The sequence below is a fragment of the Saccopteryx leptura genome, chromosome 4 (genome assembly GCF_036850995.1).
Source record: "Saccopteryx leptura isolate mSacLep1 chromosome 4, mSacLep1_pri_phased_curated, whole genome shotgun sequence".
In the NCBI taxonomy this organism is placed as follows: Eukaryota; Metazoa; Chordata; class Mammalia; order Chiroptera; family Emballonuridae; genus Saccopteryx; species Saccopteryx leptura.
Window position 1 is genome coordinate 90,472,086 of NC_089506.1, and position 12,705 is coordinate 90,484,790.

Sequence of the window (12,705 nt, forward strand, 5' to 3'; positions counted from 1 at the left end):
AACAAATCAAATACAACAAAACTTTAAAAAAATAATTCATCATGATCAAGTGGCATTCATCTCAGAATCACAAGGATGGTTCAACATACATAAAATGATTAATGTGATACACCGTATCAATAAAACAAAGAACAAAAACCATATGATCCTATCAATAGATGCAGAACAGGCATGAGATAAAATACAATGTCATTTTATGTTTAAAACATTCGACAAAATAGGTATAGAAGGAAAATACCTCAACATAATTAAGACTATTTATGACAAACCATCAGCTAACATCATATTAGATGGTAAAATAAAAATTTTTCCTCTAAAACAGGGGTCAGGAAATTTTTTGGTTGAGAGAGACATAAACGTCACATATTTTAAAATGTAATTTCTATGAGAACCATACGACTCGTGTACGTTATGCATTATCCAATAAAAATTTGGTGTTGTCCCGGAGGACAGCTGTGACTGGCTCCAGACATTGCAACCATAACATGAGCGATAGGAAAGGAATGGACTGTAATACATGAGAATATTTAATATTTTTAACATTATTTTTTTATTAAAGATTTGTCTGTGAGTCAGATGCAGCTATCAAAACAGCCACATCTGGTTTGCGAGCCATAGATTCCCGACCCCTGCTCTAAAATCAGGAACAAGACAAGGCTGCCCACACTCTCCACTCCTATTCAACATAGTGCCGGAAGTTCTAGCCAGCACAATCAGATAAGAGAAAGAAATAAAAGGCATTCGTATTGAGAAAGAAGAAGTAAAGGCTTCACTTTTTGCAGATGACATGATCCTGTATATAGAAAACCCTGAAGACTCCACAAAAAGACTATTAGAAACAATAACAGTAAGGTTGTAGGATACAAAATTAATATAAAGAAGTCTATTGCTTTCTTATATGCCAACAATGAAACTTCAGAAAAAGAACTAAAAAATAATCCCTTTTACAGTTGCAACAAAACAAATAAAATACCTAGGAATAAACATAACAAAGAATGTGAAGGACCTATATAATGAAAACTACAAAGCATTGTTAAAGGAAATTGAAAAAGACACAATGAAATGAAAAAATATTCCTTGTTCATGGATAGGAAGAATAAATATAGTTAAAATGGCCATATTACTCAAAGCAATATACAAATTTAATAAAATTCCCATCAAAATTCCAATGTCATTTTTTAAAGAAATGGAAGAAAATATGGTGGTTCCTCAAAAAATTAAGAATAGAACTACCATATGACCCAGCAATCCCTCTATTGGGTATATATACCCAAAACTTGAAAACATGGGTATGTAATGACACATGCACCCCCATGTTCATCTCAGCATTGTTCATGGTGGCCAAGACATGGAAACAGCCGAAATGCCCTTCGATAGAGATTGGATAAAGAAGATGTGGTATAAATATACAATGGAATACTACTCAGCCATTAGATATGATGACACAGTTATCATTTACGACAACATGGATAGACCTTGATAACACACTGAATGATATAAGTAAATCAGAAAAAGCTAAGAACTGTATGATTCCATACATTGGTGGGACATAAAATTGAGACTCACTGACATAGATAAAAGTGCAGTGGTTACCAGGGGGAAGGGAAGGGAGGAGAAGGAGAAAAGAGAAGAGGAGGTGCTTAAAGAAACAAAATATAGGATGACAGAGGATGATTTGACTTTGAGTGATTGGTATACAGCAGGGGTCCCCAAACTTTTTACACAGGGGGCCAGTTCACTGTCCCTCAGACCATTGGAGGGCCGGACTATAAAAAAACTATGAACAAATCCCTATGCACACTGCACATATCTTATTTTAAAGTATAAAAACAAAATGGGAACAAATACAATATTTAAAATAAAGAACAAGTAAATTTAAATCAACAAATTGACCACTATTTCAATGGGAACTATGGGCCTGCTTTTGGCTAATGAGATGGTCAATGTCCGGTTCCATATTTGTCACTGCTAGCCGTAACAAGTGATATGACGCGCTTCCGGAGCCGTGACGCGTGCATCCCACGTCACCGGAAGTAGTACTGTACGTGAGCGATGCCGCGTTTTGCAGCGCTGCCTCATACAGTGCTCCTCTCACTGACCACCAGTGAAAGAGGTGCCCCTTCCAGAAGCGCAGTGGGGTCTGGATAAATGGCTTCAGGGGGCCGCATGCGGCCCGTGGGCCGTGGTTTGGGGACCCCTGGTATACAGCATTATTGACTGTCCAAATGATGTGGAGGTGTTTTCTCTAAATCTATGTACTCTGGTTTACCAATGTCACCCTGTTAAATTTAATTGTTTAAAGAAAAAAAATGAATGAATTTGAATTCTTACTCCATATACAAAATAAACACAAAATCAAAGACTGTAATATAAAATCTAAAATTCTTAAAAGAAACACAGAGAAAAAGTTTCATGACTTGGGATTTTACAATAATTTCTTAGATATGACACCAAAAGCACAAGCCAACAGAAGAAAAAATAAATAAACTACTACATTAAAATTAAAATCTCTGTACACCAAAGGACACTATCAACAGAATACAAAGACAACCCATGGAATGGGAGAAAATATTCACAAATTATATTTCAAAAAAAATGAAATGGTACATAAGGAACTGCTCTGGTTCAACAACAACAACAAAAAAAAGTCAAAAATGAACAAAGGACTTGAAAAGACATTTCTCCAAAGATATACAATATCTACTGTACCAATATTTCATGTGTGAATATGCACATGGAAAGATGTGCATAGATCAACAGCACTAATCATTAGTACAATGCAAATCAAAACTACAATAATGGTTACAAGAAGTAATAGATAATAAAGTATGAGTTTCATAGAAAAATAAATAAATAAATACTTCCTAGCATATAATAAGTTCTCCAAATATATTTGCTGAATGAAGGATTAAAAGAAAAAAAAAAAGAATGAAAATCATCACTTGGCCATCTGTAGTAGATTTCACCAAATCCACATAGGTTTTATTTTTTTTAAGTATTTCTTAATCAATAAAGGTTTTAATGAGAGATCATAAAATATCTTTTCACAACAATTATACTGCTATGTGATTCTGATGTTCAGAAAGATTAGAAATGTGTGTATACTTATTGATTATAGAGATACATAGATATAGCTAAAATCTTCTATTGTAATACACATAGATTTAGTCCTAGAATTGTCACTGGGTAACCTTGGGAAACTTTTAAGCCTCCATCATCTCTCTAATATAAATTGAGAAGTTTTAAGTCTGCTTCAGAAAATTATGACTCCACATAACACATATTTATGGAAAATATATGATCAATATAATTTTAAAAAGTGAAATATATTACAGTACGTTAACTACAGTCCAGTAAGTAGATAGCATTAACCACATCAATCAAAATTTTGGGAGAAAAGTTTGTTTGAGAAAAGTGTAAATCAAATGAACAATTTTCCTATAGTCATTAAGACATTGATATACCGCCAATATCCTCTTCTGAAGCAGCATAATTTTAAAAGCTTTGGGGGAAAGAGAAATATATTTCGTATCAACTCTCTAAAATGCATTAATTTCAGAAGTATTAAAATGTTTTTAAAATGTGCCTTAGACTACAGAAAATACTAAAGAATACCAATAAAGTTTATCAAGAACATTTTAGCAAAAGAATATCATGGTATATGCTATGTAGTGTTCTGCATGTTTTAAAGATTATCAATTTTAATTCTCACCAAAACCATATGAAGTAGGTACCATTATTATCATTATCTCTTTTTCACATATAGAGAAAAATAGGTTACAACATCTAAGTAACTATCCAAGGTTGTCAGCAGGATATGCTCCCAGATTGCCTGATTCCGTAGTTTGGCTCTTGGCATCTATATTAGACTGATGACAGAAAACAAAAAAACTTTCAATCTCACCAATTCAGGAATTAATTTTTTTTTATCAAAGTCTAAGAATAAATAATCAGACCAAACATATTTCAAATAAAAAATTAAAAATATTTTTAACAATATTTGGCTATTAATAGTAAATGAGAAATATATGTGCATGTACACAAAGACACATATAATCCAAAGGAAAAAATATTTTTACTGTATATTAAGTTGAAAAATAAAAACTAACAGAAATGTTCATCCTGAGCCACTGGTTTATCCTCTGATTTTTACCTGCATTCTGAGAAGTTGCTGAGGGGAAAATGATCCTCAAAAAGTATCATCAAGCCCAACTAATAATGAAATAAAACCCTTTGCCGAAATAAAAAAGAATTGGGTTCAGCTATTACACTGTTAGAAGCAGAAAAGGAAGAGGAAGAAAAGAAGGGTGGTTTGCAAGCAAGAATAACTCCCTGGAATTGTCAAGAGGATTTGGAAAAAGAACATAAGAAAAAAATGTGTAATCTTCAGAGTCCATATGGTACCAGGATATTTTCTATTAATACAAGGATAACATCAAATGTTCGTGGAATTAGTTAATATATGTGAAAAGACAATAGTAAGTAATCTAAATAGAATGTAATGACAAGAAATAAGAAAAAATTTATTATAATTTAGTGTCTTACTTCTTTGCTTTTTGCAACTTCTGCAATAGCAGCAGTTCTTTGCTTTTCAAATTCATCATTATCATTTGTGGGTTTCACAGGCATTGTAACTTGCAATGTCTTCCTTCGATCAAGTTCTCTGCTATCCGTTTGGACATGAGATATACACTTCTGGTAATGATAAATAAAAATCAATCACTTCAGTAGTTCCCAAAGAGATTCACGGTTTACATAATAAAATATTACTCCTTCAAAAAAGGTTTATATCACAACAGCCGAGAGCCCATAAAAATACAATTTTTTCTCATAGACTCATAGATTTAAAAATAAAGGTAGAAAACTGATTAAAGTAACTTTTAAATAAGTGTAAATAAAATGAAAAGCTTCACAAAAATGTAGTCCACTTAAACAGAGCCCATATTTAAAACATACATTGAACCAGGAGATCTAAGTTTCATTTAAGATGACTTCAAATAAATTTCAAACATTCTAGATTATTGCACAAAAAAAAAGTAAATTCAGTTTTTTAGTAAGAACTTGATTCACACACTATGTCACAATATCCTTATAAGGGTTAAGTTGTACAGTTATTTTAACATATAAAATGATGTCTCTGAATTTATAAACCAAAAGCTAAAAACATTTCCTTTCTCAATCAAGCTAAAAAGTTTTTGATCTTTTAGTTTCATAAAATAAACTGAGCCATCATTTCCTAAATATAATCTCTGAGTTCTATTCTCCCTCCAATCACAACAGTAAAAATCATATAAAATAAACCTTTTCTCAATTCATTAGTAAAAAAACCATATTCTCAAATGAATGTTATACCAATACAGATTTTTAATATTATAATATATCCTATTGATACCAATACACAGCCAACATTATCTACCTTTAACTCATACAAGTTTAAGATATGTTGAAAAGAATTTTTGAATGAACTTGATAAACAAATATTATTGAAACTATAACTTTTATTATACTTCTTAACAAAAAAATCATAAAACATACTTTAGATTCTTGAAAATAATTAAATCAGAAGTCTTTGAGCAATTAATGAAAGAAGTCTCACCAAAATGTTTAAGGGAAAAGCAATTCTTACAAACATATTTATCATTTTCAAATATAAATTATTACACTGTTTTCATTCTCTGGATTATTACACTAGTAGGAATGAGAATAACATTAACACAGGTCACACCATAGGGCATCATGCCTCCTTTTATCTTGACTGTGTCTTATTGTAAAATACAATACAAATTGACATATTTTCTAAATATTTTCAAAATAGACATGAAGAATGGCTTTTATTTAATTTTGAGTAGACTTTACAAAAAGGTTTTTGAAGACGATGCCATCTGATTCTACCCATTTTACCTTCTGATCAACTACCTATCTTTTTCACAAGAAAATTTTTTAAAAGTTGTTACACATATATAGGTCTCTCATTCCTACCTGTTGAGTCCCTAACTCATCTTCAGGGCTCTCATCTGAGCCAGTACTCTCAAAAAAATAGAGAGAGCAAAAGCAAGGTAGAATAACAATAGATAGATAAATTTTAGTGGCATCGTGTGGCAAAGACCAAGCTGTAACAAGGATTCTCAGACTCTTCAGGGATGAAGCAGAGAAGGCTTATGGAGATTGTTCTGAGTACAGTTTGACACTGAGCACAACCAAGAAGACATAAGACACAAGGCAACCAGCTGAGGAGAGCAAAGGGGTTGAAATACAGGAAGTAGACAGAAACCCTTTAGCTTATGTCAGTGAGGGATCAGTGCTGCTGTGGTTGAAAAGGAAAATACCAAATGAAAATAATTAAGTCCTTGACTAAGATAGGCATTGGGAAGATGAAAAGAGTCTTGATAGAGACGCCTGGGACAGCAGACTTTCCTAAAGCGCAGTGATTTCCCCTTCCTGCCTCTTGTGTTGCACTTTTTGCCTCATTTTTCTGTTGACACTTATTTTCTCTCTTGCTTTTTTGTTTTTAATGAACAAAATAAAAAAATTATAGCATATTTTTATCTTCTTTTGTATTTCTCTCAAAAAAATGCCCCATCTCATCTTAATCAGTAATAAGTTGTTCAGGTGTGCCCCTTAATTTTTTTAATCGTTGGGTTAACAGCTCTTGAGAAAAGCATTTGCACCAACAATTACAGTAAAAAAACCCAATTGTTAAATTGCTTTACTGAACATATTTCCACATAACTCCATGACCTCTGAATGAATAGTTTGGCACCAACTAAACACAGTTGGAATACTAATAAAAAACATTTTTACTGTTTAAAATTCATCTGCCAACATGCAAGTCATTACCTGTCCAAAAGGCACAAAAGGAGGTGGTCCACCTTCAGTTCCAATATTGCTTCTATTGTGTTTTGACAAGCTCTGTGAGAAAAGTGAGTCAAAAAATAGAAATTATAAATACAAATATAATATTTACAACATTTATATTACACCGGAAATCTACATTTTTATTACATTCTTATTTTTAAAAAAAGGAATAATGTTTACTAAAAATGATTTCAAACTACGTAAAATATTTTACTTCTAACTTTAATAATTAGGCAAAGGTTCTCTCCTAATCTTCCCAAATCAAGACACTCATTACAACAGTTTTCAAAACTATGTACCAAGCTGCTCCTATAAGAACAAAACATAGTAAAAACTTCCTCAACAAGTGGAAAATTCAAAGATAACAGACTTCGGTAACAAAAATTTTACTTTAAGGCATATTAAAACTATAATCTGATAGACAAATATTACCTAGAAATTACCTTTAGAATGAATTTTCTTAGACATATAGTCTATTAACAACATACTTGTTATATTGCATTTTATTAAGAAATATATATTTGGTCTTTGTCCACAGTTCTTGGAATAGAGTTCAGAAGTGTTGTGACTAGAAACAGTTTATGGGAATACCTTTTTGTATATTTTTAATAATTATCATTACAAAAAATGGTAAATGTGTTCTTATACCACATACAAAAATTAACTCAAGATAGATCAAAGACCTAAATTAAGAGCTAAACCTGTAAAAAAAATTTCTAGAAGAAAATAGGGGTTGGGGAGTGTCATGACATTGGATTTAATAATGATTTCTTGGATCACAAGAAACAAGGGAAAAAAACCCATAAAATTGACCTTCGTTCAAATTAAGGTGAAGAAATTAAACAAAGAAAAAAAACCTCACAGACACAGACAAGAGTAAGATGATTAAAAGAGGGAAGGGGGTTGAAGAGGAGGGGAGGGAGGGAAAGGAGGTAAAGGGAGATACATGGTGATGAAAGAAGACTTGACTTGGGGTGGTGATCACACAATACAATATACAGATGATGTGTTCTAGAATTATATACCAGAAACCTATGTAATTTTATTAACCAATCACCCTAATAAATTCAATTAAAATAAAATAAATTTAAACTTTTATGCGTCAAAGGACACTGTGAGGTCAGTTGGCAATAGGAGAAGGTCACGTGAGGAACCAGGCCCAGGAACTTGGGCTGGAACTGCCCACACCCATACCCGCCAAAAGAAACTTCCCAGAAACCCTTTGGAAAAGAACAACTGTCTGTCAGCCAATGAAATTACACCATGTCGTATCAACCCGACCACCCTACGGACCCTATAAATTACCCCTTAGCAGAAGAATCCACGCAACTTCTCTGGCCTATTTAACGGACCACAGACCTCATCCAGGAAGCACTCTACTAAATAAAGCTTTTGCTATTCCACATTTGGTGGCTATACCTTTCTTTCTTCCTGGGTGGGGAAATACCTTACATTTGGTGCTGAAACCCAGGAGGAGCTTGAAGTCTGCAAGGGACCGTTCCTCTCTCCTTCCCTTCTGAGGAAGAACAGGATCTCCAAACTCCCACCCACTTCAGCATGAGGTGCAGTAAGTCCCCTGCCTCCAGCCTCCCCTCAGTTCTTTCCGCGAGACTCCCTGTCCATAATCACAGCTGAGTCAGGAATCTCTTATCCATTCTGAGTGCGTTTGTGCCCGTGGAGACGTCCCGGACACACCAACTCTACATAACCTTCCGGTGACCAGAACTTGAGTTGTGGGATGCCAATTCTCATCTCTGATCACTCCGAGGACTGAGGGTGGCCACAGAGGCACAGGAATCTAAACCTGACTCTAAAACACTCCTGGAGTGCCTTATCTGGAATCTCTCCGTCCCTAAAAAAGAAGAAACTGATCTTCTTTTCCAATATGGCCGGGCCACAATACCCACTGGATAATCGAACCAGGTGGCCTCCTGAAGGGAATTTTAATTTTAACACCCTCACCAATTTAACTATTGCCAAAAAACTGGGAAATGGTTGGAGATCCCTTACATTCAGGGCTTCTAGTATTTGCGCTCCTGTCCTAATCTCTGTGCCGCCTGCTACATGGCGCAGGCCCTTTTTGGCCAAAGAAACCTCACCTAAACCCTCCACTCCTGATCTTTCCTCCTTTGCAGACCCCCAACTCTCTCCCCCTCCTGCCCAACCCCTGGGGGCACCCCTCTCTCAGGACCCCTCTCTGGTCCCTCTAAGGACCTCTTCCGCTTGGGTCTCTTCCCTCCAGGAAGCCACCTCCCCTGCCGGCCAGGAGCCCCTCCCTTCTCCTCTGTGTTCTTAAGCCCCTCCCCCCATCAGGCCCTCCTCCACTGGCCATTGGCTCTCACACAGTTTTGCAGGGCTCCTGACCCCAGGGCCCAGCCCTGGTCTTCTTGCAGAAAGGCCTGGCCCTGTCCTGCCTCTGGCTCTGGAATTTCTGGCTGTATCTGGATGCCAGGCTCCCCAGGAGCCCCGCCCTCTTATTCTCAACCCCTAAACCCCTATCTAAGACCTGTGAACATGGCATTTAAAGTTTTTAATGGTCGCGGCTAGTAGAAAAAGGCCGAGGCTGCTCACTAGGCCTGCATGTAGCAAAAGGTGACACTCCAAACCCAGGCTCCTGTGGCAGCCCTGAGGCCGGCAGATCAACAGGGGCAAGGCACAGGAGGTGCCTGACCCGAGTCCAGGATGCAAAGAGGAACCCCAACAGAGCCTGCTTTAAATGCGGCAAGGAGAGTCACTGGGCCCGGCAGTGCCCCTGCCCAAGGCCACCCACTAAGCCCTGCCCTAACTGCAAGCAGCCCGGTCACTGGCAGAGCGATTGCCCCTTTTGGGCAACAGGTTCTTCCTTGGCACCTCTACATGGAGGACAAGCCACCCAAATGGGAGGCCAAGCCAGCCAGGCAGGTCCATTGCTCGAACTCCTAGGCCTCACAAATGACGTGACCCGAACTCGAAGACCCCCATCACCCTCGTCAAGCCCAGGGTAATGCTACAGGAGTGGGTAAGTCCATCTCATTTCTTGTGGACATGGGGGCTACCTTCTCTGTTCTGCCTTCACACTCTGGTCCTCTAGTTCCCTCACAAGTCTCTGTTATGGGAGTGGATGGGACCCCTTCTTTTCTCCTTCACACATCACGCCTGCCATGCAGTTTGGACGAAATCCCCTTTTTCACACTCCTTCAGATTCCTTCTTTCCTCAATCTAATAGGCTTCTTTCGACACGGAATTCTCAATTTTGCTCTCTTAGCCAAACCCCCCTCCTCTTGCCACCTACCACCCCTTTCTGTCTTTACTCCACCACCTTCTCAGGGAACACATGGACCAGACCCTTCCTCCCATAAGGGGTCCAGATGAAGCACACCCAGTGGTCCCCCTCCAGCCAGGAGACAGGGTTCTTCTGAGGGAGCTCCAGCCTGGCTCCCTACAGCCCAGGTGGACGGGACCCTACATGGTAATATTGACTACTCCTACTGCAGCTAAGCTCCCAGGGCAAACACCTTGGTACCATGTCTCTCACCTCAAGCTTGCCCCATACAGGACTGCTGGCAGTCAGAACCACTGGGCTCTACCCGTCTCCAGCTCACCAAAATGTTGTGCCCTGCAGATTCTCCTGTTGCTCCTCTCCCTCCCACTGGGAACCTACCAACAGAGTGAGTTAAGCAGGGAGCAATGCTGTTCCATGAGACTGGCCTGATGGAAGAATACTTCAATGTCTTCAACCGTCTACAAGAGAAACTACACAAGGATCTCTCCTCCTACAATCTGCTTAAATCATGATGGAAGCCACTCATCCTCACCTGGACTGCCCCTATCCTAGGTCCTCTTCTAATTATCAGGATATTGCTCATATTTGCTCCTCTTCTTTAAATTCTTACAGGGCCACATCCACGAGGTTTCTCGAGTCACGATCAAACAGATGATCCTATTCCCATATACACGACTCCCCTCAGAACCACCATCTTCTGACCTCCCTTCCCCACGACACCCCTAACCAGCAGGAAGTAGCCAGATAAATAGCAGTGCCCCTATCTAACATAAAAGGTTAAAATGTGAGGTCGGTTGTCAATGGGGGAAGGTCATGTGAGGAACCAGGCCCAGAAACTTTGGCTGGAACCGCCCACACCCATGCCCACCAAAAGAAACTTCCCAGGAGCCCTTTGGAAAAGAACGACTGTCAGCCAATGAAATTTCATCATGTCGTATCAACTCAACCACCCTACTGACACTATAAATTACCCCCCAGCAAAAGAATCCGCACAACTTCTCTGGCCTATTTTGCGGACCAGAGGACCTCATCTGGGATGCATTCTACTAAATAAAACTTTTGCTATTCCACATTTGGTGGCTACGCCCTTCTATCTTCCTAGGCAGGAAAATACCTTACAGACACTATCAACCAAGTAAAAAAGTAAGTCATGAAATGTAAAAAAAATATTTGTAAATTATATATGAGAAGGAATTGATATCCACAATATAATGAGAAATCACATAACAGAAATCAAATCGATTAAAAAACTGGCCAAAGACTTAAACAGACATTTCTCCAAAGAAGATATGCAAATGAAAAATAAGCATATGAAAAAAATGCTAAATATCACTAAGAATTAGAGAAATGCAAATCAGAATCACAATAAGATTCCACTTCATACCTATAGGAATGGTTAATATTAAAATAAAATAACACAAAAGAACAAGGGTTGACGAGGATGTAAAAAATTTAGATTCTCTGTGAACTGCTGATTCACAAAGCAAAATGCAAAATGGTATAGTCACTTTGGAAAACAATATGGTAGTTACTCAAAAGTATAAAACCATAATTATATTCATTTTTCAGTTCTACTTCCTATTTATCCAAAAGAACTAAAAGCAGAAGTTTGAACAGATATTTATGTACCCATAATCATAATAGCATTATCTGTAAAACCCAAAAGGTAGGGGGCAGCAAGATGGCGATGGAGTAGGCTGATGTACCAACTTCCAACTCCCAGAACCAAAGTGGATTACAACTTAATTTTAAGAACCATCATCTGGAAAAACCAACTTTAAACTAAACTAAGAGGACTCTTCAACCAAGGAACACTGAAGAAGCCATGTTGAGACTGGTAGGAAAAGCAGAAATGCGGAGAGGGTTACCCAGCTCCCCGGAGCAAATGGCAGCCCAAAGAGACTCGCGTGGCGGAAAGAGAGTTCAGCAGAGAGGGGAAGGACTGGGCCCCAGGAAAAGAGCCCAGCCTGCAGCCCCAGAGCCTAGAAGAGGCACATTCACATTATTTAGCTGCAAAACAAGTCAGGATACTGTTTATGAGAAAGAAACAGTTTTCTCAGACCCAAAATTCTTTTGAAAGGGACTGTGCAGAAAACCTCTTTCACAACCACCCACCCAGGGCTCCGGGGGATGGGTAGAAAGGAAAGGACTGGAGTAGCAGGAAGAGAGTGTAATCTAAAAGGCACAGGGAGAAACACTTTGAGGGACAGCCACCTTAACCCCTGGGCTGAGTCACTCCCCAAATCTGAAGAAAATATTTCCCCTGTAACCAGCAATACCAGCAAAGGGAAGCAGGACACCAGCAAAACAAGCTCTCCTGCTGCACTCAGAGCAGAGCCGCTTAGAAGGAGGGAGCTTTCAGGACTACCGTATGGAGCGTTAGGGTTTGACCTGCAGTGCCCCCACCCACACTGCGGAGGGCTTGCTGGAGGGCAGGAGGCGGCAGGGGCAGAAGCCAGGCCAGAAATGCTTGAGGCCCCACGTGAGCTCAATCTACCCCGGCAGGGGTGGAAGGGACACAGGAAAGTGGACACAGCTGAGGGACCGCCTGCAACCCCACCTACAGGGAAGGGCGGGAGCCCGGGAAC

The 12,705-nt window shown here is 38.4% G+C and overlaps 1 protein-coding gene across 3 annotated transcripts in view; it reads right to left on the bottom strand.

Moving 5' to 3' along the window:
- The window catches only part of TDRD3 (tudor domain containing 3), a 221,667-nt gene that overhangs the window by 101,533 nt on the left and 107,429 nt on the right, over positions 1 to 12,705 (bottom strand). For all 3 annotated transcript variants that reach the window (XM_066380800.1, XM_066380801.1, XM_066380802.1), the window contains exons 6-7: positions 6,838 to 6,909; positions 4,546 to 4,695 (exon numbers count right to left, since the gene is read on the bottom strand). In XM_066380800.1, coding sequence (XP_066236897.1) covers positions 4,546 to 4,695; positions 6,838 to 6,909 — 222 coding nt within the window. The remainder of the gene's footprint in view (positions 1 to 4,545; positions 4,696 to 6,837; positions 6,910 to 12,705) is intronic.